The sequence below is a fragment of the Arachis duranensis genome, chromosome 3, assembly GCF_000817695.3.
Source record: "Arachis duranensis cultivar V14167 chromosome 3, aradu.V14167.gnm2.J7QH, whole genome shotgun sequence".
Taxonomy (NCBI): domain Eukaryota; kingdom Viridiplantae; phylum Streptophyta; class Magnoliopsida; order Fabales; family Fabaceae; genus Arachis; species Arachis duranensis.
The window spans coordinates 126,572,764-126,599,074 of NC_029774.3; the positions used below are offsets into that span (position 1 = coordinate 126,572,764).

At 34.3% G+C, this 26,311-nt stretch overlaps 3 protein-coding genes and 1 non-coding gene across 10 annotated transcripts; 1 reads left to right on the top strand and 3 right to left on the bottom strand.

The window, feature by feature from the left end:
* Positions 1 to 96: 96 nt before the first annotated feature.
* Positions 97 to 3,528, bottom strand: LOC107481227 (cullin-3A). Its single transcript, XM_016101450.3, has 2 exons — positions 3,032 to 3,528; positions 97 to 2,267 (listed from the first exon to the last, which is right to left on the bottom strand). The coding sequence occupies exons 1-2, from the start codon at positions 3,190 to 3,192 to the stop codon at positions 230 to 232; spliced, it is 2,199 nt and encodes a 732-aa protein (XP_015956936.1). The 5' UTR covers positions 3,193 to 3,528; the 3' UTR covers positions 97 to 229.
* Positions 3,529 to 11,279: 7,751 nt separating this feature from the next.
* LOC107481159 (acidic endochitinase) lies at positions 11,280 to 12,389 on the top strand. Its single transcript, XM_016101376.3, has one exon. It carries the CDS (start codon positions 11,376 to 11,378, stop codon positions 12,261 to 12,263), a length of 888 nt encoding a protein of 295 aa, XP_015956862.1. The 5' UTR covers positions 11,280 to 11,375; the 3' UTR covers positions 12,264 to 12,389.
* A 42-nt stretch (positions 12,390 to 12,431) lies between these two features.
* On the bottom strand, positions 12,432 to 24,882 carry LOC107481226 (probable hexosyltransferase MUCI70). 7 transcript variants are annotated; one of them, XM_052258876.1, is made up of 9 exons: positions 24,474 to 24,882; positions 23,828 to 24,090; positions 16,253 to 16,423; positions 15,308 to 15,663; positions 14,540 to 14,751; positions 14,190 to 14,446; positions 13,919 to 14,097; positions 13,372 to 13,462; positions 12,432 to 12,948 (listed from the first exon to the last, which is right to left on the bottom strand). In XM_052258876.1, the coding sequence occupies exons 2-8, from the start codon at positions 24,048 to 24,050 to the stop codon at positions 13,400 to 13,402; spliced, it is 1,461 nt and encodes a 486-aa protein (XP_052114836.1). In that variant the 5' UTR covers positions 24,051 to 24,090; positions 24,474 to 24,882; the 3' UTR covers positions 12,432 to 12,948; positions 13,372 to 13,399. The 7 variants fall into 7 exon arrangements, with proteins under 7 accessions (XP_052114836.1, XP_052114834.1, XP_052114835.1 ...); XM_052258874.1 differs by having other exon boundaries at positions 16,253 to 16,438; XM_052258875.1 differs by lacking the exon at positions 23,828 to 24,090 and adding an exon at positions 16,557 to 16,861 and having other exon boundaries at positions 16,253 to 16,438; positions 24,474 to 24,881.
* LOC107481090 (probable hexosyltransferase MUCI70) lies at positions 19,142 to 23,775 on the bottom strand. The gene is made up of 8 exons (XR_008006962.1): positions 23,758 to 23,775; positions 23,540 to 23,675; positions 22,612 to 22,967; positions 21,681 to 21,892; positions 21,331 to 21,587; positions 21,072 to 21,238; positions 20,143 to 20,585; positions 19,142 to 20,047 (listed from the first exon to the last, which is right to left on the bottom strand). It is a non-coding gene; the product is annotated as a probable hexosyltransferase MUCI70 (transcript).
* Positions 24,883 to 26,311: the final 1,429 nt, after the last annotated feature.

A 26,311-nucleotide genomic window follows, 5' to 3' on the forward strand; every position in this document is an offset into this window, starting at 1 on the left:
AAGTAAAAACTTAATCCGAAAAACATGTTAGAACTTCCTCACACCCAAAGACATTTGTCCGAATTGTGATGCAGATAACAATGAAGAAACAGCACCTGGAGGGGGAAAAACAAATCAATATACATTGAAAATCAATGGAGCTATTAAAGGGCAAGTTTCTCACCTAGTTTATAAAGATACAACATCTGGGTCACTGTAACTCAAACTAAAACAAAAGAGTTCACCAATTCTAGGCAAGATACCGATACAGTTTTCTGTCATTTTCATCCCTCTCCAAAAAGTCCCGTTCAATCAGGGACTCTATCCGTTTCTTTACCTCGGTTGGGTTCGCAAGAAATCGTGATTGCAACTGCTTTGTGACCTCGGCTATAAGGTTATTATGATCAAGTTGCTTCCTAGATTTCATGATCCTCACTATGGCTGCTTCAATCTGTGGCTTCCGGTCCTCCTCCACTCTCTGTCGAGTTTCCTGTTTCTCAGGCTCCGATTCCTTTTGTGCAACTACAGTTCCTATTTTCACCTTGTATAGTTTGCTACTGAACTTGTCATTAACAAAGAATGCATCATCCTCCCCAACATCTTTACTCATAGGCTCTTTCCTAAGGACATTTCTTCCTTTAACTAAAGCCAACGATTGCAGGCATCTCTTAAGATCTGAAGCAGGAATCTCAGTCGCTTGCTCAATCTCCTTGTAGCTAAGTCTGTCCGCATTATTAAAAAGCATAAGAACACACATTTGGTAAGTGGATACGTTTAGCTCATGCTTCTGACCTTTCCCAAAGGTTGCTTTTAAGTCTGCAGTGCCCATATTAGTTTGCCAGGACAATCTCCGGCCGGTGTGGGTTCCGAGGTAATATGATCGAAACTTCTCACAAAGGGCAGACATTTCGGCTGGCAGGTTGCACGTAACACTGGACTGAGTTGGCCACGACCCAGTTGTCAGGACCTGTACAGTAAGTGTAGGACCATCAACAAGTTCGGGGTGGCTGGCATAAAAGCCCTGCATAGTGTCCTGGGAGGTTTTCATGTCTGTAAACATGCCCTCTAATTTGGATGTAAACTGGTAACCACATTCCGTCTTGAGCTTAACTATGAGACTTCTCTCTGCATCATCAGAAACGGTTTTTCCTGACAGAAGTCGCTTTGCCAGATGCTGTTTGTAATACTTCTCAAAAACATCCTTTTCTTGCAAGTAACGGAATAGCATCATCACCTTGTCAAGGGTAACCTCTACATCATCCTCACTAACCCCTTTCAGACCTTTACGAAGTTTATCATCAACAAACAGCGAAATAAACTCTGGAGATCGAGGGTTCAAGTTAATGAAATATTCAAAGGAGGAATTCAAAGCATTCTGGAAAGATTTGTCATTGTTAAATGCAAAGTTGATAATCTTGTCATATTTGTCCTTCTCATCTAAGAGCCTCTGCACGAATTCTACAGGATCCTTCAACCTTTCAGGATCATTAACAAGCTGCTTGCCGGTTTCTTTGATGTGTTCAGTCATGACTTCTCGAATTTTTGAGAGACCATCGGGAACACGACGGAACAAATTATACATTCTACCCAAATCATCATATTTATCATCAGAAAACATGTGTACCAATCCAGAATTCTCCATATGGATTAATCTAAGCATGTGATTTTCAATCATCTCCTTCTCCACCACATTAGTGATCTTCTTTTCAGTCCTGGGATCCAAGTAATGGCTCACTCTATCTATTTCTTCATTCAGACGCCTCTCAGCTTTCTTCAAATAATCACCACAATCGCAACACTCAATGAATTTCTGGGATTCTACCCGGTAGAACTCAGCTGAAACATGAAGAAAATGCAGTTCAAATTCATGCACATAAACAGAAGGACCCAAATCCACGAGCATCTTTGTTATATTTCTCATTATCCCTCTATCAATAACATCCCCAGTGCGTTCACTATGTACTAATTCCAGAAGTGTGTTCAGTAACCGATTCCTGATCTGATTGGAATAAATAACGATTTCTCTCCAAAGGTTCAAGCCGAGTTCATGAACAGGGGTCTTCTGGGTGCTTGGTATATAAGTCCTGTCCATGTACATAAGTATGTCTCTAATCATTTGCAATGCCTTATTATGATCATTCCATTTTCTGTTCAGTTCTTCCAGAAAGGAACCTCCTTGAGCAGCTTCAACAGATTTGGCTATTTCTTTTAGATGTCCAGTCATGGTAGCAACCAGTCCTGAATACAGCTTCTCACCGAATTTGTGAAGCACCATATTGTATGCATTTCTAAATCCACACACAAATAGAAGGGTGATATTAAAAGAACTATCGATTTTCCTTATGAAAACCAAAAAGATATAAACACATTTTTAGTCCCTCCAATACATGATAAAAAATCCAACCCATATTTGTCATACACAAACATGCTGTACACTTCACTACGCCCAAGAGAGTTACTACTTAGGCAATACAGAATCCATGCTTAATCACCATGTGACATCACTTTGATTTTCAAAACTACCATTTGATGAGCTATCAAAACTACAAAAAAAGAAAATAAGAAAGGGCAAAGACAACGAGTCTAACTACAGGTACTGACAAAAGGGCACAGCCAAAGTCATGATTAGTGAATTGTAATAACAACATATATCAACATCTATGTAGCTCACCCTCAACAACTAAATGTTTGAGAGCGAAATCGGCATATCATAGCACTACATGCATAAATAGAACAAAAAACAATGAATTTATTTCTAAGGTAAATCATCGTTTGATGAACATTCCTAATGCTGAGTATGTGAACAGGCAATAGACAATACCTTAATCTAAACATGAACAACACCTCTATGAGCAACATCCCTAATCCCCAATCTCCTCTAGTTTTGTTTTTTTCTTTTATACATAATAATAATAACTAGAATCATATAATCATCAAGAGGAACTCAGTACCTTATCTACATAATACGCATCAATCATTTAAGGCATACATAATAATAAAAAAAGAAACCAAAATTATTTTAAGGGGAAAGGGAAGAAATTGGGGAGAAAACCTGTAAAGCTCTTCAAAGCTGAGACCACTGGCGTTGTGATTGTAAATCTCATGAATAGCATGTTCGAGAATCTTCCATGTCTTGTCGGCATATTTCGGATCTATGACAACCCTATGCTTGAAAGCTTCTATCTGAAAATTTCTCTTCCTCTGGTTACTCATCTTCTCCCACTTCCCCCCCAAAAGTCGAACCTTTCCTGCGACCCAAAACCCTTCCCTCTTCAGATTTACTCAAACCCCGAGATCGATGAGGTTGCACCAGAAATGAGCATGCAAAGAAATCGGGTCAAAAAGAAAAATTGGATTCTTTTTCTCTGTCTCTCTTTAAAGAGAAATTTATGGATGTTGATGAATCATTGGGCAGGATTTAATAATAAATTGATTTTGGAAACTTTGAATGATTGGACTTTTTTTTTTCGGGTGTGTGTCGGAGATGAAGAAGATGATGATGATGCTGATGATGGGACCCTTGGGCTTGGGTGCTGTTGTTTCTCGAAATTGTGGTTTATAATGGCGAAACGACCTAAAACGAAACGAAACGTTTCTTCTGGGAGTTTCGCGTTACACTTATGTTATTCTTGTGTTGTGTGTGTTAATACTTAATTCACTAATACTACTAGTGATTCAATTCATTACATAGGCACTTGGCAGCATTACATTCTAAGCAATTCTCATTTTTTGTTCCTAAAAATATTGCTAGTAATTGTGCAAGAGAATTTTACTTGGTTTACAAATGGGAATTTGTATTAAAAATATAAATTTTATTAAACACTGTTTTAAGAGGAATAATTAAGAAAGTAAAAAATAAAAAGAAAGTATTTTTAATAATTTTTTTGTTAAGTATCTTTAAATAGTATTTTTAAGACACTTATATTCAACACTCAAAAAATATATCTATACTTATATTTTGTATATATAATAAGAATGTAGGAAGGATTGGTGTCTAATTTTTATTTTTAAATATTTGTTATTATATATACATTTTTGTTACTTTCAATACTTAAATCCAACACCTTTCAATTAAGTTATAGATCACTTGTCATTTCAACTAATTTTTTTTATTGATTTTATATACAATAAATAAACGAGTGAATTAATAAACACTTTACTACTAAATAATGCACTAGTATATATGTAATATAAGTTTCCATATATTTATTACATTAAAAAACTATTAAGAAAAATGCTCATACTTTGATTCGTATCATTTTTCATCGTTCGATCAATGTATAACCTCTTAAGTAGTAAACTAGCAAAGATAAAGCATACTTACATACCCAAAACATTATATACAATAAATAAAGATATATAATTAATAATATTTATATTTATAAGAGAGTGTAAATTATTTTTCTAATTTAATTAATATAATTAATTTTTTTATAATTAATTATTTTTTTATTTAATTATACTAAAAGTTAATTCTAAATTTAATAGAAATCACATCCCAAAAATTTCTCTCTCATTATTATTATATACATTTATAATTTGATCATTTTTTCTCTCAAATAAAAATTTTAAATTTTTATATTTTCAATTTTAAAAAATCTTAAATTACCTCAAAATATTTTATAAAAAATAAAAAAATCTTAAATTTGATAAATTTTTATTTTGTTAAAAATTAAAAATATCTAAAATTATTGGTTCATGACTTACAAAATAAAATAATAAATGATAATAAATTAACACCAATTTATTGATTATGAATATTATATATATAATTATAAATATTATACGTATAAAAATACGGATGTTAAATTAGAGAATTTAACAACTTCTGTTATACAACTCATATTTTACATATAAACTATTATAAATTAAAAAATAAAAAATAAAATCTAAACAAAAAGTAAGAAATAAAATTTTAAAAGTAATTATTAACTCGTCATATTAAAATCAATAAATAAGCATATGTATAAATAATAAATAAAAAATATTAAATTATGACCCTTTGATGTACATGTAAGATAATCTAAAATATATAACAAGACACATAGTTTAAAATTTAGTAATATTAATTATAAAAATTTGTTAATTATGAATATTATATATGTATGAAATTATGAATGTTATGAGTATGAAATTATGGATGTTATAATATAAAATTTTAAATATTATGTGTATTTTACCTAATTATGAATATTATGTGTATGAATTTTTGGATGTTATGAATAAATTTATAAATTGAATAAATTAATTTAGGTATTTAACATTTTCTTTTTCAAATCTAATTATAGTAAAATTTAAAAATATATATGAATAAAAATAAATCATTTTCACATTGAAAAACATGAAACAAAATTTTAAATTATTTAAAATTAAATAATATTAATCGTAAAAATATATTAGTTATAAAAATTATGTGTATGAATTTATAGATGTTATATAATAAATAAAAAATGTGTTTTTGTTATTATAATATAAATTAACTATCATAAATATAAATGATGTGTATTCATTTAATAAAAATATAAATTAATAAATGTATGTATTTATAATATGTTATTTAATATATGCCATTAATGCTTTTATATACATTAAATATTACAGTAAAAAAACATAGGCGCGTGCGTGAAAGGATTACAATTAAATTTTATTCATCTCGTTAAATAAAGTTAAAAACGGAAAATTTTAGCTGATTTTGGTCCTAAATTTGGTTCCAAACTTTTTCCTTATAACTAGATTACTGATAATTGAATTTGAATCTATATTTGTGATGTCTAATTAATAAATGCACAAAGAGTAGTCGGTGTTCATGATTAAGGCTCAGTTTGGATAAATAACTTAAATAAATTCTTTTGAAAAAGAAGGTTAAAGTATAAGAACTTTTATTAATAGTAGCTTATAAATAAGTTATTTTGTATTTGGATTTTTAATTATAGAAGTACTTATTTTAAAATTGTAGCGTTTGGATAAATAACTCAAAAAATATAATTTTTTTGACATAAGAAAATGGATATTAAATTTTTTTAAATTGTTTAGACTCATAATTTAAACCAGTCTCTTTCAAGAATTTTATTTTTAAATTTGCCCAACCAACTTTGTTAAAATGTGTTCCAGGTCTATTTCGAGCCACCATCTCTTCTTTACATATTTTCATGAATATAATAGTATTTCGTTCATTCCAATCAGCTTTAAATTTTCTTCCGGACTTGCCACTTTCATGAATTTGTTGGGGAAGAACATAAAAAAAAGAAAATTATAAAACTAATTATAAAAATAATAGCAAGTTGTATAAAAATAAAATCACATATAAAAAAAATAAAATTAAAATCACATATAAAAAAATAAAATTAAAACTAAGATTTCATAGCATACAAAATATTCAATACAAATTTAATAATAAAAATAGAATGATAAAATGATAAAAAAGAAATACCTGGAAGGAATATATGCTGGTTCAGATGGAACAGAAGATGGTGGTGAAGGGTCAATACTTCCAACAGATGAATCATTACGTGAAAATGGTGGTGGAAGGCCAACACTTCCAGTAGATGGAACATTGCGTGTGAGGATGATGGTGGAAGGCCAGTGCTTCTAGAAAATGGAGGGTGGAGGGCCAGTATTTCCAGCAGAAACAGGAAACATTTTTTCACAGAATCAAGAACAAAAGTAAATTTTTTTTGTTTTGAAATCAATTTTTTTTACGGAAATAATAAAATGACTTATCAAAAAAGAGAAAGTCATATATTTCTACTTCTTTCAAGAACTATGAATTAATTTTTCGAAAAGTTAAAAGCTTTTCTTAAAAATAGTGCCAAACACACTTATAGTAACTTTTCATAATTCAAAAATAAAAAAAAATAACTGTTGTGGGTTCCAAACGGGCTTTAAATAGCTAATGACATGAAGTATGAAATTGTACCTTTCCAATTTTTTATTAAATATCTTTTTTTATATATTTTTTATTTTATTTAAAAAATATAAAATGAGAAATCATACTTTATCAAATATTAAAAAAAATTTGAGAGGAACGATTGCTATGTAACACTAAGCAAACGAAATAATTTCCGTAGGACATGTAAAGGCTAAAACATGTTCTGCCTCTAACAATGAATCTATTCCATGACTCGCTAAACATAGTTAAGCAAGCAATTGAGATTCATATTTCTGCTTAGCTGTAACATAATGAGGCTTAACAAGCAACTAAATTCCTCCTTGCTTTAGCTACCCGCAATTGTTGAATTTAGTTTAATGGATTTTCCTCGTTCATGAAGAAACTTTGTTGCTTGACACAAGTCATGATAATGATAAAGATTTAAAGAGATTAAATTAAGAATTGTTTTAATAAATATATTAAAAATTTAAAATTTTTATATTTTTATAAAAAAATTTAATTGATAATCGTAACATTTATCTTTTTATCTTAAAAATAGATGTTAACTAAATTCAATAAATAAAGATAAATATTAGAAAGTTATTAAAATTTATTGTTTTTGACTATTATTTAATCATCAACTCAATTTTTTTAATCTAATTCGTTTAGTTTAGTCCAATAATATATTTTATCCTATACTTTAAAACATTGATAGCTGACTAATGGTTAAAAATAATAAATTCTAATCATTTTCTAGCATTCGTTATAAATAAATAGAATAAAATAATATGAATTATTCAAATAATTTGTCTAAGATATGGATCAAATAGTATAATAATCTCCCAATTTCATCTAGAAATATCAGATTCCAGTCTAACATTGGAAAAAAAAAAAAAAGCACGGCTCACATTTTGTCCTGCCATCATAATTTGTGAGTAAATATCCATAGTAGTCCCTAAGATTCGTGCAAATACCCAATGTAATTCTTAAGATCCCGATTTTTCCATTATAGTCCTCTAGATAGAGCTTCGAGCCCCTAAAGTAGTCCCTGGGCATATTTCTGGTGATGAGTCATCATTGGAGCGCTGATGTGGACTCGGTTCGCCACGCTGGAGGGGTCCCAAACGTCGTCGTTTTGGTTTGACGCCCTTGATAGCCAAAAACGATGCCATTTTGACGTTATTTAGCATGAAAAACAGTTTTCTCTCCAATACAAACTTCATTCGTCTCTTCTTCTTCCACCCTCAGTCTTCATCTTCGTCTCCTCATCAATGGTGTAACCGTAAGGTTCTAATCACTTGGTTGAAAAAGTTGAGAGAAGAAGAAGCAAGAGGTTTTCGTTCTTTCCCTCCGTCACCAGAAGCAAGAGGCTCCGACTTTGTGATTAGAATTCTCCTCCCTTTTTTTTTACTTTGCATTTTTTGATTCAGTGTTGGTTGATGATATGCAAGTTGTTAATGTGTTTGAGGTTCGGGAGTTTTGGTGTCGTTGTAGTGTCTAGGGTTTGAAGGTTGGCCGGGGTTTGTAGGGTTGCTCTATTTAACCCGAATGAAACAGGGATATCATAAACGATGTATGCAGGAATAGTTCAAAATGTGTTCTTGAGGTGTTGATGTTATTTTTTTTATAATGCATTAGTAGGCTTTCAAATTATGCCTGTATTAAGTAAAAACTTTAAATTTCTTGCAGATGAAAGAGAGGTTGGACATCATATTTCATAATGGGAGTGACTTCAAAAAGAATGTAGAAGGGATTATGATTTATTCTCCAGACAACAAGGCCTGTTTAGGTTATCTAGACACTAACACTTTAGATGTCTTCTTCATACGGAACTACCATAAGGAGCTTGGGTACAATGACAAAAAGCATTGCTGGTGGCATGTTCCTGAAAAAGGCTTGGATAATGTGTTGAGAAATGTAAACAGTGACAAAGAGATAAGAGAGATGGTGAATTGTGCTAGGACAAATGAGAAAATAATTGATGTATATTTCGAGTATGGAGTATCAGTGTCGGAGGTGTTAGAGGGAGGTAACAGAGTTGTGTACTTGGATGAAGATGGTGGAGAGTGGTGTAATGCTAAAGATACTGATGTTAGTCCCCAACTGATTGAGACTCATGCACTCATAGTTGCTTCCACCCCGAAGGTTGTACCATCACACTCCAAAATCAAAATTTACACTACATTTGAAGTCACACAGCCACCACTAGTGTCAAGGACAGCTGGAGACCTTTACATGCAGTTTCTGTGGTGAAAAGGGACATACGAAAAGAGGCTGCAAAAAGAAAAGGGATGCTGATGCTGCCGTTGCTATCGAGGCGGCTAAGAAGAAGAAAAAGGATCAGGATATCCTGCGCCTGAGCAGCCTATTGAGTAGCCCCAAGACGGTTGTCGCCAAGCAAATGTAAAAAGTAATCCCGTAGAAATCGAGATAACTAAGCCTATTGCTTATGAGTAAGAGGATTCTCAAAAGATAACTAAAATTTTATATCTTTAGGCTTTTATTATTTTCGTGGATCAATTATACTTAATGCCAACTTTTTCTCATATAGAATTCTGGACTGAAAAGACCTTCGAAACTGTCACCAAGAAGAAGATCCTCTCTGCCGCCAACCTCACCAACAGTGAACTCCTTGTAGGGTACATCTTCAGCAACAGCTACAAAGTTTGTCAACTTGATGAAGTTCATCCCAATGCCAGGATTTAAGCCACCAAGAAAGAAGAACTGAAGACTTTAGATAAATCTATTTAGGAGTTTCTGTTTTGTGTAATTAGTCTTTTCCCTCGTACAATGACTAGATGGTGAATTGTGATCCAAAGGCCATTTTGAGATGCCTTTCTTTTGATGAAACTACAGATAGCAGCATTCATGTTCCTTGGCTACCTTTTATCTTTGTCTTTTGTTGGTTTTTGATAAACAATGGAATTTATCTTAATACACTATGCTTTGTGGTTTACCAATCACTTTTCTTGCCTTATTCGGCCTTTACTGATTACGGTTCATTTCATGCACAAACATAAATAACAACAATTTCATAGTTAACAACATTTTCATTCCATCAACAAGCAGTTTTTTTACATCTGTTGCTAACAGGGAATCCTAAACCACCAACTCATTCATCATTTACAATACAGGATCACCAACAACACTATCAATACAAACACAGCTAACACTAACAACTGGGTAATCACTTTTTGCATATGGACATCTTCCTCCAACCTCCGAAGCCTCCAATCAAAGTTCATCTTCACTTCATAATCATCACCACAAGATTCTGACTTATCAACTTGTTCCTCATTCACAGAATCTGCCCACACAAAAAGCTCGCACCATCTCTTCGCACTTGTCTGTAGCCAACAAACAATCAAAGTTCAAAGAGGAACAACAGAAGAACAGTGAGGAGAGAACAATCATAACAATACAAGTAATTATTCTAACCCACATTATAATTGGGGCAGCCATAAAACAGTTTGTTCGGATTCGAATCTGTGCCAAACCATCTGAGAACCGGTCGGCAACCACAGCCGCACTATTTTGGCGGGCCCGATCTTCTGCTCTTCGTTTGCGTTCTCGTCCGATTCCAGCTAGATGGGAATGAACAGAGCTTCCACCTGCAGTGCTACCACCACCCATCATTGACATGAGTAGCGGCTCCAGACGGAAGTGTATGAACAAGAAGAAGAGATGAAGTGTATGAAAATTTAGGGATTTAGAGTTACATATAATAGGAGGGACCAACGTGGGTACAAATTGAAAATTAGCCAACTCAGCTAGCCGTTTGACCCCTCCAGCGTGGCAAACCGAGTCCACGTCAGCACTCTGGTGATGACTTATCACCAGAAATATGCTCAGGGACCACTTTGAGTGCTCAAAACTCTATCTGGAGAACTACAATGAAAAAATCGGGATTTTAAGAATTATATTGGTTATTTGCATGAATCTCAGGAACGACTATGAGTATTTACTCTATAATTTGTCGATTTGGGACCAATTCATTTTTGGATTGTGATATTGTTACTTTTTTGTATAATTCTTTTTAAAATTACCCTCCGTCTTTATTATTTTGTTTTCAATGGTAATACCGTAATCGAAAACTTTTGTAGTAGTTTAAGAGTACAAGAATTTGTTAGCTGTACATTTAATTCAACTATCAAAATTATTTATTAGTGTAAAATACATATTAAAATCATTCATTTCTGTTATCAGAAGATGCTATTATATGAAGATACTATCATGACATAATAATTATAAGTTGAAAATTATAAATTGACCCTTGCCTTAGCTTATTATTGTGCTGTATTCTACACGACTTAAATGAATGAGATCAACATCAGTGACTGCTTTCTAAGCATGAAGCGCGAGACAAAGTAGCTGCCAAGCCACGCACTTTTGAGGCAAAGCTAAAAAATTGTGTGTAGTTAGTTATCTTAGCGTTATAAAAGGCACTCTAACCAGCACTGTGTGGCATATATCAAAAGCATAGATTGGTTAACACTCGAAGAGTTCAATAGACATAGCCTTCTTGACAATGGCATTCAACTTGCCAGTCTCACTCACATTCTTCTCTTTATTGCTCTTAGCACTTGCAAATGGTTCTAATGCAGGTAGCATTTCAGTCTATTGGGGCCAGAACGGTAACGAGGGCACGTTGGCCGAGGCTTGTGCCGCAGGAAACTACGAATTCGTCATCATAGCCTTCTTGCCAACCTTCGGCAATGGCCAGACCCCCATGATAAACCTGGCTGGTCATTGTGATCCTTACAGCAATGGTTGCACCGGCTTAAGCTCTGATATCAAATCATGCCAGGCCAAAGGCATCAAAGTCTTGTTGTCTTTGGGAGGTGGCGCCGGAAGCTACTCGATTGCGTCTGTCCAGGACGCGCATAACGTGGCCACATACCTTTGGAACAACTTCTTGGGGGGAACTTCATCATCTCGCCCTCTCGGTCCTGCAGTGCTCGATGGCATTGACTTTGACATCGAAGGAGGATCAAACCAGCACTGGGACGACCTTGCCCGGTTTCTTAAAGGGTACGACAAGAAGGTGTTGATAACTGCCGCGCCTCAATGTCCATTTCCTGATGCTTGGATAGGAAACGCCCTCAAATCGGGACTCTTCGACTATGTTTGGGTCCAATTCTACAACAACCCTCCATGCCAATACACTGCTGGAGGAATTGGAAATCTTGTAGCTGCATGGAAGCAGTGGACATCAAGTATCCCTGCCAACAAGATATTCCTCGGCCTACCGGCTGCCCCAACAGCTGCAGGCAGTGGCTTCATCCCTGCAACTGCCCTTACTTCCAGTGTACTTCCAGCAATCAAGGGTTCTGCTAAATATGGTGGCGTTATGCTGTGGTCCAGGTACTATGATGTTCAGAGTGGCTACAGCTCCTCCATCAAGAACCATGTCTGATACCTATATTCCTGTCATGTACTCTGTATACTTATCCCTGTCCTGATGTATGTTCAAATATTTGTGTCTATAATATGATTATATTTTGTGATGATCTATAACAAATTAAAGAAATAACACACCTGTGAAGAGTACAAGTTTGTTAATAAAGTATTTTCAAAAAAAGAGTAAGAAAAAATTAATTTATAGACATCACTGCAACTAAAAAGGGACATTTACAAATAAGAGTAAAAAATGTATCCTATTTCACCAAACAGATGAAGAGACATTTACAGTTTTCTCGTTTCGCCATTCAACCATAATCCTCTACTTTTGTGTGGGAGAGGATGGAAGACTGCTACTTGTTACTTGTTAGTTACACAAAAAAGAAAGATTAAAATTACATGTTAGAAAAATGCCAAAATCACCTCTTCCCTCACATTAAATTAAAAAACAAAAAAGGAAGCTGAACAAACTAAAACCTTGATCAACTTGCCTTCTCTCATCAACAACATCCACTTGAACGGTTGAACCCCATCCTTAAGTGAAAAGCTTGCCCACAATAATTCACCTTTTGGTACAGCTACATGACGAATAACTATTTTCTCCGCCAGAAGCAACTGACTTTGCCTCTCGTTAATCCGGCTCAAAATAAACATCAAGTTCGAGACTAGTCTATGATAAACTTCATTTCCAGTGTGCATCCCTTCACATATAACATATTCTAGTTAGATGCTTGGATAAGAATGAAGAGCAAGAGTGTGGTTAGGGAGAAGGTGGAAAGTAGAGAGAACGGAATTTGGAAGGTAAACCCATTTTCTCAATTTTGTTGCAGGGCCAGGTGTCAGATAGTAGTGTTCAACTATTTCAAGTTCCATTTTCCCAGTTGCAGCTATACTAAACATTCTACGGTTGATGAAAAAAGTATTTGAAATTCAAGCAACAAATACAACTTCAAACACCTAATTATCTCATATTCTCATTTACCAAATTCATGGAGATAGTTTCTCAAGTCAAAACAATGGACAGCTAGTTATTTGAATCATATTCTTAAGTTGGCATTGAAAAAATGAAAAAGCAGAAGAAAACAAAATCTAGCAGTATTAAATGAAGTGATATCAAAAGGCACCTTAAAAAGCTGGAACTGATCAAGCAGTCTATGGTGGAGAAGGAATTGTCCTATGCTGGAATAGTTTAACTAATGCTCTGCGCTCACAATCCTGCATAGATTAACGGTAAATGTGCATTTTTCAGCTTGCGGAATACATTAATCTCTTTGAAGCAACAATCATCAAAAGGGTCAGAAATAATAATTGACCAAGATAAAGTTTTGGCCAACTTAATATAAGAGGGAAGTGGCTAATAACATGAATAGTGGGTATAGTAGGTATCTAAGATTCAGAAACAGACAATTAGCAGAGGCTTAAATAATAGAATAAAAAAGATTAATGAAGTAAACGTTTCACAATAATGAACAATACTTGTATTTACTGAGAGCTAGGGTAAATTATTAAGTAATACCAACCAAGACAGATATTTCTGTGCAAACTAAATAAAAAGAAAGATTCCATTGACTAATAAGCAGTACGATGAAGATCACATAATACATGCAATGAAAAGTAAGTACTGAACACCAAAAATACTATGAATGTTATAAATTTTGAGTAAAAATTCACCTTGAACATATACAACTGAAATGGTCTCTCTGGATTCATTCTCCTCAATTTCAAATAAGTATAAGCAAAGCTTAGTTGATCTCGAGAAGTAAATCGATCAACTTCATTGAACCAAAGGCATGAAAATAAATTTGACATTGGTGTATGTGCCCTTATTATCAAGGAACCCTCAGGAACATCTGCAAAATGAAAGACTCATCAGTAGGAATTATAATATGCACAATTGGGAATATAAAAACTCCAAATGAACAAGGTTTTGAAGATGACGCACAACTTGGAAGAGGATTATTTGGGTTTGAAGGATCAAACTTGGTTAGGCCATCAGATTGGTAAACTTTAAACTGTTGGTCAATTGCCGTGTGGTTGTACTTGTTTAAGCGTTTGTTTTGGAGTACCTCATCCCAGACACAGTGGCGATCATAATGATTTGAAATGGCAAATTCAGCATTCCTTCGCCACAAAAAATATTCAATGATCAACATAGGATCAGCATTGAGTCTCATCTTGCTGTCAAGCCAAATTGAATACCTATCAAACATCGGTTTACAAAGTTCAACCAACATTACAATGAGGAATAGAAGGTCAAGCAACTCGGAATGCAGGAAATATTTCAAGAACTACCTAGAATTTGGGAAGAGGCGGTGAGCTAAAAATTTTGGCACCTTGCCAGTCCTCCGCATGTCTTTGTATGGCAAGTTTTTCACAACTACTACTTTCCATAGGCCAATATGCCCTCTTTCATCGGGACTGTTCCCTTCTGATGAAAGTTTGGATAGTGTTTGTTCATCCAAGAACATCACAAAACAAACATTGTTCTTTGAATATTGACTAATCTGCAGCAATGGACATATATAATGTTTTCTGTATGATAAACAGGTGCTTTATAAAGCTAAGATGCAATACATTTCACTATCAATAAAATATTGACGGAATCAAGGTTGATATTTAAGTTACATTACTTCATAGTAAGTGTAAAAAGAACAAATGATACATGAGTCCCAGGAAAGGCTAAGGCGGCTAGACCAAACGAAATAAATAAATAAAATAAAAAATCATCAATTATTGCCAAGAACAAAAAAAGCAATAGCTTTTTATGTTCCTTTTCCTTCTGTTTCTTTTTATTTTCTTATGTTCCCATATTTATTACTCTAATTCTTTACACAAGTGAATGCTTTACCGAGTTCATACATGAAACAAAAACACATATGACATTTATGCTCTGACTTAATATCTTTTATGTACATATATTTTTCTCGCCCCGGTGAATGACATCTTTATCAATTTATTGAACTGACATATGATTACTAGGTATCTTCAGCAAGCCTGTTTTCATAATGAATTATTTGCAAAACACCAAACAAAATATTCAAAAACAGGTAACATAATTACCAGTCTACTTGTAGGCCTCCGAAGAAAATCGGAGCTTCCAAAAATGCAAGAAGAAACTGCAATCTTACACTTTGACATGTATGCCTTATCTTTTTCATCTAAATCAAATCCAGTGCTTGAATACCCTGGTGATCCCTTGACAAAACCACAATGAACCATTTGGTTTTTGGCATAAAATGACTTTTCTCTCTCCTCAAGAGTCTGATGTCCTCCAAATCGAGGTTCAAACAAACCACTATCGGATGTTTTTCCTTCTTGTTTAACATAATCTAGAGAAAACCAAGTGAAATTCATGTAATTCTTGGGTTCAGCAAGGCCATCTGCTGACTTCAGAAATTCAACTTCACAAGGAAAATCTGAAAGAAAGATATCGAGGAAATTATTGGGGCAAACTGAATTTAGTCACTGACTTAGCTTACTGAGGAAGGTCCAACAAAATTATGCTAATAGATAATAAACAATGCTGATTTAGTCAACAGAACTCAAGCACTATCAAGTGACATTAAAACCAGGTTAAAAATCTCATGTGCTTTGAACTTTGGAAGTAATCAACATATGTTACTATGACAAGAACTACATTTGCATGATAGGATTTGGTAGCTTATCAAATATGACTGTAAGACATAACAACCATATAAATTCATTCTAACAAAACTACATCTGCCATTATCTAAGAAATGCTCCACTATCTTTCTGACACCTTAGATGTCTCCAGGTCCTATCACTTTCACCAGCAACAATCTAAGTAGCTGCTCACTATATTCAGCAACTTCATATAGTCCAGTATTGCTTTTCTAAAAGGTGTTAATCAACAAATCTTCAATTATAAAGAGGGTGTATCGGTGTATGAGGAAGCAATGCATAACGGAAAAGAAAATGAAGTGCCTATTCTAATTCATTAAACATAATGTAACAATAACTGAAGTTCAAGGCAAGGAATCTTACGCTTCCTGCGCTTGCTTTTAGGTGGTGGTTTTCCAAATTCAGATAATGAAACAGTTTCTTGAAGATTGAGCTCTTTGTGTATACTGTGTAGGTTGAGCTCTTCATGTTTACTGTGTAGGTTGAGCCCTTCCCGTATACTGTGAGTCGCTGGGAACCTAGATTCCATTTTAGCTGTAATAGAACCATCTAAGAGAAATATAAGTGAAAATTCAGAAAGTTGAAGTTTTTCTTTGATACATCTTGCTACAAAATTCATATAACCTTTAAATGAAGCTGGAAAAAAAAGCCTATATTCAAGCCTCACCGTGAATAAACATTTTCAGGCCACAAACTGTGAAATAAACTGAAAAGAGTGCAGTAAGAAGGAGAAGCCAACGCGAAAGTCTGTGTTTGGTAATCCGACCAAGCCTTCTACCACGACGCAAGATTCGCGAGCCATGGTCACTTTTACCAAGAGAATGGACAACCGCATCAATGATGCCCCTTCTCTCGGTGAGCAATTCACCATTGTTTCTATAAAGAGCCATTCCAAAGCGCTTCCCAAGTTTTAGACATAGACTGATTCATCTGTTAAAGAAAATAGGAAACAAGTCTTCACCTCTTAAATTTCTACAAACACACAAAATTCATGCATAGTTAAATCCTTGAAATAGTTAATATTTAGTAACTTAGATGTTGATGCATGCACTAAATTTGACAGCCTTATTACCAAAGTAAATCAATATTAAAACAAGCACATGTAAAATATCAAGCCCAAATTTGATAATCAATTCTTCTAGCTCCTACAGCTACAAGCAGCTGGCATGAAAGGGAAAACATTCAAGGAAAGCCCAACCACAAATAGCTTCCAATTGGATTATCCATTGAAATTGGAAAAGCCAGAACATACGCGAAATGAGAAATGAAAAGATGAGAATGCTACAACTCACAGGGATTAGCCAAAAGAGCAATGCAGGAAAAGGCGAATCTTATTCTTCCCGAAGGTGAGATCTTTGTGCAAGGAACAAGAGTCAAACAGTGGAATGAACATCAAAAACGGATCCTTTGAGCAAATGGGTGAGCGAACAGAGGAACAGACAGAGGGATGAGGATCTATGGTGCGTGATGCATCAGCGGAGCACAGAAGCTGGTGTGTGTATTTAGTGGCTTTTCTTCATGTGAGTTGTTAGTGGGTCGTGTGTTGCCAAATATCACGATCCGAGCTTTTGATTATCAGAAAGTTTCCATTTTTATTCTTATTACGGTTTCTTTGATTCTTTCACAGGTTCTTACTTCCCTTTCTGGGACCCCTTTTTCTTCTTCTTCCTCTTCCTTTTTTTTAATATTAATATTATTATTTTCTTTTCATTTGTCACAGTTTTGTTTGACACCGACACGGTAACGAATAGTATACAAATTAAAAAATAAAGCAGAGATTTTGGGTAAACAAGTGAACATGGTTCTGGAATCTGGACTATGACTATTGCTAACCCTGATTTGAGGAAAATAAGATGAGCAATATTTTTCATTAACAATTTATAATTATTTTTTAGGGTAAATGATGTTATTGAATAAAATAAATCTCTAAATTATACAAATGCAATATTTGAGATTTAGTTACATCATTGTCATCTTTCATATTTTTTTTGGTGACTGTCATCTTTCATATTTATATAAACCACGTTGACTTATAGAATTTTTACATTTTTTAAAGTAAACCGCTGTTTTATTTTAGTTCAAGTGAAAAATTCTACAGAACATTACCATGTATATATAATTTGGCAGGTCTCATGGCATGTAAACACGTCCCTAAACCCTCAGCTATATATTTTAAGAAAAACTATTTTTTATACTTTGTCAATTTCAATATATTTTACATAGATATTTAATTATATATATTGACGCATAATAAAATAAAATAAGAGAAATGTTAGGGCCAGCAAAATTTATAATGTATAGCCATCAATTAGCCATCATCAACATTTTTAATAGTGTGAGATGACATCTAACGATGTAGGATTATTCATTTTTTTTTTTGATAGTTAAGTGTTGGCCAAATTTCAATAAAAATGCTGGTCCCTAGACTTTCTCATAAAATAATTACTTTCTATACTAATCAATCAAATTGTCAATTAAAAACGAATTTAACTACTGTCTTATGGTTGAAGTTATATGAGTAAAAAATAATAATACCAAATTTCTAGAGTTTTACATATATACATATACTTGTAAACCCGCAACCCTTTACATAGTTAAAAGATGCAAATTTTTAAAATTTATTTTCTGCAAAATGTCAACAAATAAACTGATGATTAATTGATGACAAAAATAATAAATTTTGATAACTCCTTGCATTACTCTAACAGTTTTTCATAAGGCTTGTTTTTGTTTTAAAGTTAAATTATTACAGGACAATAAATGTTAATATGCTCCAAAAAAAATAAAAAGTGCAATACTATTTAAATTTTAAAGCATATATCTTAAATTTTAAATTTTAAATTTTGAATTAAAAAATTTAATATTCATATAAAATATAATAAATAAAAAATTAAAATTTATTTAATTAATATGGAGTATAATATTTCATATTTAATAATAAACGTTTAAGGAAGATCCTTATAGGACTACAAACATACCAAAATAGTATCAAATGAATAAGAGAGTACAATTTTGGGAGGTCATTGTTCATAAGTAAATTAGTGAAATCATGGGAGCATATAGGAAAAGGTTGAATGCAAACGCCTTTAAAATTAGTTTAATTTAATTTAATTAGCATAAAAAATAGTCATTCAATTTTCAAAATCATCATCATGACAGTCTAAAATGGTGACAATTGTGACACAAGAAGGATGGATAAAGGAGAACAATAAAAAAATATAAAAATAAATAAATAATAAAATAAATCCCATATTCTAATAATTTATTGAAAATTAAAATATATCATAATGCATAAATTTAGTAAACTATAAAATTCTAGTTGCATTTAAAAATAGAAAAAGAAGAAAATATTCCATTACACTCGAATCTCGATTTAATCTTTAAAATTTTAATTGTCTCAATTTAGTTCCTAAACTTTTCAAATTTTAATGACGTTAATTCCTAAAGTGATTTTCATCACAGAATCAATTAAAAAGTTTAACTAACTTGAGTGACCAAATCCAATATTTTCTCTAAAAGAATAGTTTAGTTTTGGACTAATTCTAACTAACTAACAATGACCATTCCATGCAACACTATTGTGTGCCCGATAATGTTCAACCAACAATTGTTGTCTAAAATTTTCGGCTTCTTTTATTGCTGATGAAAGCTTTTCTTGCTCCCGCTCTTTTTTCTCTTTTTCGTACAAATCTCTGGCTTCTTCTTCTGACTTTGTTAGTTCTTCTATTATATCGAGCAATTCCTGTTTTTCTTGGTTCAAAGCTTGGATTTCTTGATCCAATTTTGATTTCTCTTTTTTATAAAATTCTTCCAATTGTTGTTGCCTTTTCTTTGCTTCCATCATGGCATCTTCCATAAACATTGCAGCCAATTTTTCCATCTTCTCAAATGCTAAGTGCCATTCACCCAACATTGCCTCACACTTGGAACATTCTTTATTCGTCTTCTTACTTAGCCACTCCGAAATCGTAGAGTCGGCTTCCTCTTCCTCTTCCTCTTCCTCTTCCTCTTTGAATTCATCATCACTTGTGTGAACCTCTTCCTCTTCCTCCTCTTCTTCTTCCTCCTCCTCCTCCTCCTCCTCCTCCTCCCACTCCCACTCTACTTCTTTGAATTCATCATCACTTGTGTGAACCTACAGTAGTTATTACTGTCAACCTGAAAATAACACGCAGTTAATTAAGTCAGATCACATGGCAAAGGATATGTATTTTCTATGGAATTATGTTTGCAGTCATAAATAATTTACTTACAAAGAATAAAAATCGATGGAGGCAGCAGAGGAAGTATGCGCCAGTAACAAGAAGAGACAAGAAATACATTAAGAGAGTTGGATTAACAAAGATGGATCCCTGGGGAACCGCAGCAGGCATAACCATCACCAGCAACCTCTCCAGAATGAAGAGAATTCTCCCTACCCACGGTGACATCTCAGTGGTGGCCACCGCGGTATAGAACCACCGGAACACGTAGAACGCGGGCATGATGGTGTAGGTAAACAGCACCAGATAAATAAACGACCACGTGTGAGGATCATCAGTGCTAGGGCAAGTGGCCACGTTGTGTGCTGCACATGGCCACCATATTGAACCAGTGACGATGGCGATGAAAACCAACGTAATGCGCTCCATCAACAAAACCTTGAACTCAACATCTGACCTTTCTTTTTCTGTCATTCTGTTTGCCATTCTTGACACTGCTTAACAAAGGTTATTAGATTAAAGAAGATGAAGCACTCAATTAGGCTCTGTTGCTCGCTTATTTATAATCTCAACAATCATATCTACATTAAAACTGCTTATTTATCTTATCCTTTTTTTTTTGGGTAGAGTTATCTTATCTTTTTTTTTTATGGAAAAGTCTAGGGGGCCATCAATTTTTGTGATTGTTAGCCATCAACTAGCCATCAATGATGATTTGATGGTGTGAGATTGGTGTGAGATTTCATCCAATGGCTCACCTTCCTCTGCTGGTTACATGCTGGCCAAAATTCAATAAAACTGCTGGCCCCCTAGCATTGCTCTTTTTTTATTGTTATCTTATCATATTTTATCAAAGAATCACTTGTATTTCAAAAAGGCCATCAAATTAAAACACAAAAAAAAAAGAAAAAGGAAAAGGAAAAAGTACTGAACACCAAAAATACTATGTAGAATGTTATAAATTTTGAGTCAAAATTCACCTTGAACAATGGTCTCTCCGGATTCATTCTCCTCAATTTCAAATAAGTATAAGCAAAGCTTAGTTGATCTCGAGAAGTAAATCGATCAACTTCATTGAACCAAAGGCATGAAAATAAATTTGACATTGATGTATGTGCCCTTATAATCAAGGAACCCTCGGGAACATCTGCAAAATGAAAGACTCATCAGTAGGAACTATATTATGCACAATTGGGAATATAAAAACTCCAAATGAACAAGGTTTTGAAGATGACGCACAACTTGGAAGAGGATTATCTGGGTTTGAAGGATCAAACTTGGTTAGGCCATCAGATTGGTAAAAGTTAAACTGTTCGTCAATTGCCATGTGGTTGTACTTGTTTAAGCGTTTGTTTTGGAGTACCTCATCCCAGACACAGTGGCGATCATAATGATTTGAAATGGCAAATTCAGCATTCCTTCGCTACAAAAAATATTCAATGATCAACATAGGATCAGCATTGAGTCTCATCTTGCTGTCAAGCCAAATTGAATACCTATCAAACAACGGTTTACAAAGTTCAACCAACATTACAATGAGGAATAGAAGGTCAAGCAACTCGGATTGCAGGAAATATTTCAAGAACTACCTAGAATTTGGGAAGAGGCGGTGAGCTAAAAATTTTGGCACCTTGCCGGTCCTCCGCATGTCTTTGTATGGCAAGTTTTTCACAACTACTGCTTTCCATAGGCCAATATGCCCCCTTTCATCGGGACTGTTCCCTTCTGATGAAAGTTTGGATAGTGTTTGTTCATCCAAGAACATCACAAAACAAACATTGTTCTTTGAATATTGACTAATCTGCAGCAATGGACATATATAATGTTTTCTGTATAATAAACAGGTGCTTTATAAAGCTAAGATGTAATACATTTCACTATCAATAAAATAAAAATGATAGAAACTCAGGTGCAGTCGACTTCACGAGAAGTTGATAGCTGAGAGCGGTTAGATGATTTGACTGGTTTGACTAAATTTCCATCTAACTACTCTCAGCCATCAACTTTACGTGAAGTCGACTGTACCTGAGTATCCACCAAATAAAATATTGACTTAATCAAGGTTGATATTTAAGTTCCATTACTTCATAGTAAGTGTAAAAACAACAAATGATACATGAGTCCCAGGAATGGCTAAGGTGGCTAGACCAAACGAAATAAATAAATAAAATAAAATAAAAAATCATCAATTATTGCCAAGAACAAAAAAAGCAATAGTTTTTTTATGTTCCTCGTCGTTCTGTTTCTTTTTATTTTCTTATGTTCCCATATTTATTACTCTAATTCTTAACACAAGTGAATGCTTTACCGAGTTTATACATGAAACAAGAACACATAGGACATTTATGCTCTGACTTAATATCTTTTATGTACATATATTTTTCTCACCCCGGTGAATGACATCTTTATCAATGTATTGAACTGAGATATGATTACTTGGTATCTTCAGCAAGCCTGTTTTCATAATGAATTATTTGCAAAACACCAAACAAAATATTCAAAAACAGGTAACATAATTACCAGTTTACTTGTAGGCCTCCGGAGAAAATCGGAGCTTCCAAAAATGCAAGAAGAAACTGCAATCTTACACTTTGACATGTATGCCTTATCTTTTTCATCTAAATCAAATCCAGTGCTTGAATACCCTGGTGATCCCTTGACAAAACCACAATGAACCATTTGGTTTTTGGCATAAAATGACTTTTCTCTCTCCTCAAGAGTCTGATGTCCTCCAAATCGAGGTTCAAACAAACCACTATCGGATGTTTTTCCTTCTTGTTTAACATGATCTAGAGAAAACCAAGTGAAATTCATGTAATTCTTGGGTTCAGCAAGGCCATCTACTGACTTCAGAAATTCAACTTCACAAGGAAAATCTGAAAGAAAGATATCTAGGAAATTATTGCGGCAAACTGAATTTAGTCACTGACTTAGCTTACTGAGGAAGGTCCAACAAAATTATGCTAATAGATAATAAATAATACTGATTTAATCAACAGAACTCAAGCACTATCAAGTGACATTAAAACCAGGTTAAAAATCTCATACGCTTTGAACTTTAGAAGTAATCAACATATGTTACTATGACAAGAACTATGTTTGCATAATACGGTTTGGTAGCTTATCAAATATGATTGTAAGACATAACCACATAAATTCATTCTAACAAAACTACATCTGCCATTATCTAAGAAATGCTCCACTAACTTTCTGACATCTTAGATGTCTCCAGGTCCTAACGCTTTCACCAGCAACAATCTAAGTAGCTGCTCACTATATTTCTGCAACTTCATATAGTCCAGTATTGCTTTTCTAAAAGATGTTAATCAACAAATCTTCAATTATATGTATGAGGAAGCAATGCATTATGGAAAAGAAAATGAAGTGCCTATTCTAATTCATTAAACATAATGTAACAATAACTGAAGTTCAAGGCAAGAAATCTTACGCTTCCTGCGCCTGCTTTTAGGTGGTGGTTTTCCGAATTCAGATAATGGAACAGTTTCTTGAAGGTTGAGCTCTTCATGTCTACTGTGTAGGTTGATCCCTTCATGTATACTATGAGTCGCTGGGAACCTAGATGGCTAGATCCCATTTTAGCTGTAATAGAACCATCTAAGAGAAATATAAGTGAAAATTCAGAAAGTTGAAGTTTTTCTTTGACACATCTTGCAACAAATTCATATAACCTTTAAAGAAAAATGGAAAAAAAAAAAAGCCTATATTCAAGCCTCACCGTGAATAAACATTTTCAGGCCACAAACTGTGAAATAAACTGAAAAGAGTGCAGTAAGAAGGAGAAGCCAACGCGAAAGTCTGTGTTTGGTAATCCGACCAAGCCTTCTACCACGACGCAAGATTCGCGAGCCCTGGTCACTTTTACCAAGAGAATTGACAACCGCATCAATGATGCCCCTTCTCTCGGTGAGCAGTTCACCATTGTTTCTATAAAGAGCCATTCCAAAGCGCTTCCCAAGTTTCAGACATAGACTGGTTCATCTGTTAAAGAAAATAGGAAACAAGTCTCCACCTCTTAAGTTTCCACAAACAATAAACTATCCATAACAAACACACAAAATTCATGCATAGCTAAATCCTTGAAATAGTTAATATTTAGTAACTTATATGTTGATGCATGCACTAAATTTGACAGCCTTATTACCAAAGTAAATCAATATTAAAACAAGCACATGTAAAATATCAAGCCCAAATTTGATAATCAATTCTTCTAGCTCCTACAGCTACAAGCAGCTGGCATGAAAGGGAAAACATTCAAGGAAAGCCCAACCACAAATAGCTTCCAATTGGATTATCCATTGAAATTGGAAAAGCCAGAACATACCCAAAATGAGAAATGGAAAGATGAGAATGCTACAACTCACAGGGATTAGCCAAAAGAGCAATGCAGGAAAAGGCGAATCTTATTCTTCCCGAAGGTGAGATCTTTGTGCAAGGAACAAGAGTCAAACAGTGGAATGAACATCAAAAACGGATCCTTTGAGCAAATGGGTGAGCGAACAGAGGAACAGACAGAGGGATGAGGATCTATGGTGCGTGATGCATCAGCGGAGCACAGAAGCTGGTGTGTGTATTTAGTGGCTTTTCTTCATGTGAGTTGTTAGTGGGTCGTGTGTTGCCAAATATCACGATCCGAGCTTTTGATTATCAGAAAGTTTCCATTTTTATTCTTATTACGGTTTCTTTGATTCTTTCACAGGTTCTTACTATCCTTTCTGGCCCCTTTTTCTTCTTCTTCTTCCTCTTTTGCTTTTTGTATTAATATTATTATTTTCTTTTCGTTTGTCACAGCTTTGTTTGACACCGACACGGTAACGAATAGTATAAAAATTAAAAAATAAAGCAGAGATTTAGGGTAAACAAGTGAACATGGTTCTCGACTATGGCTATTGCTAACTTGATTTGAGGAAAGTAATAGGGCAATTTACATAAATAAAATAATCAAAGAAAAATATTATGCAAATATAATATTAGCAAACTCCAAACGCAAATGCAATAAAAGCAATTATATATAATTTGTGATATTCTGTAGCAAAATTCAGATGTATGTAATCTGTTATATTTCTTGTGGATTACGTTGAGAGCATGCATAACATAAATCGCTATACCCTGTAGCGGTTTATAACTAAATTTTTTGAAAGCATAATCTGCTACACCCTGTAGCGGATTATGAGGAAAGTGGCTCATTATATAAATCTGTATAATAATAACAATCTATGATGCAAAATGTACGAATTGATACAAAATGTAATCGTCATTTGCAATAAGTCGGATGAAAATAATAGCCACCAGGCATTAACACTAACACAAAATAAGTTAACTACATAAGTCATACAAATATAACTGTCACAAGTTGTTAACCCTAACATAAAATAAATAAGTCATAATTCATACAATGATAACGGTCGGAACTAAGACAATGGGCACTACTGCTGGTGCGAATGAACCAAGTAGGTGCGAGCTTGTGCCACATCGAGTTGGACGCCTAACCCTGGCTGCTCGCTGATCTCCGGGTGGAGCCTCCTGTAGCCCAACCCCAAATGCAGATGGTGGCGTCCCCACCATGCCGAACCAAGTGTCGTAGAGGCTGCCTGCGGGCTCATTCAGGTCGACCGGGAGCTGGGTCTCAGGAACCTGGGACGGAACATTTGCTGGCTGTGGTCTATACTCCAGAGAGTCGGATGGGCCTCCTGGAATCGGACTCTGGTACTGATGAACGTCGTCACCCCGTATGATCTCAGCAAAATCCGCATAGAATTGGGGTCCAGCCAGCTGATCGTCCAAATCCATGGTGAAAGTAGTGGTAACAAGATCAGCTAACATCTGCGTGCTACACTCATGCAGTACCTGAGAGCTAGATCGTGAGTAAAAGGTGTACCACCCATACTAGCCTCTGCAGTGCCACCAACCTGAGTGTTGATGCATGAGCATCTTATCTATCTTTTCCTAGTGAATTTGCATCTAAATTGTTGAGTTTAATTGAGAATTAATTATATTTTAGCCACTATGGATGCTATTTTGAGTTTTGTGCAATTTTATTTATTTTAGGTAGCATTCGGATGGATTTGATGAAGTTTCTGCAGAAAAGAAGAAGAGACCAAAGAGATGCCCAGCGAAGACCGACGCGGACGCATGGCTCACGCGACCGCGCGGAATGGAGAAATTGCAATGACGCGATCGCGTGCCTGACGCAAACGCGTGA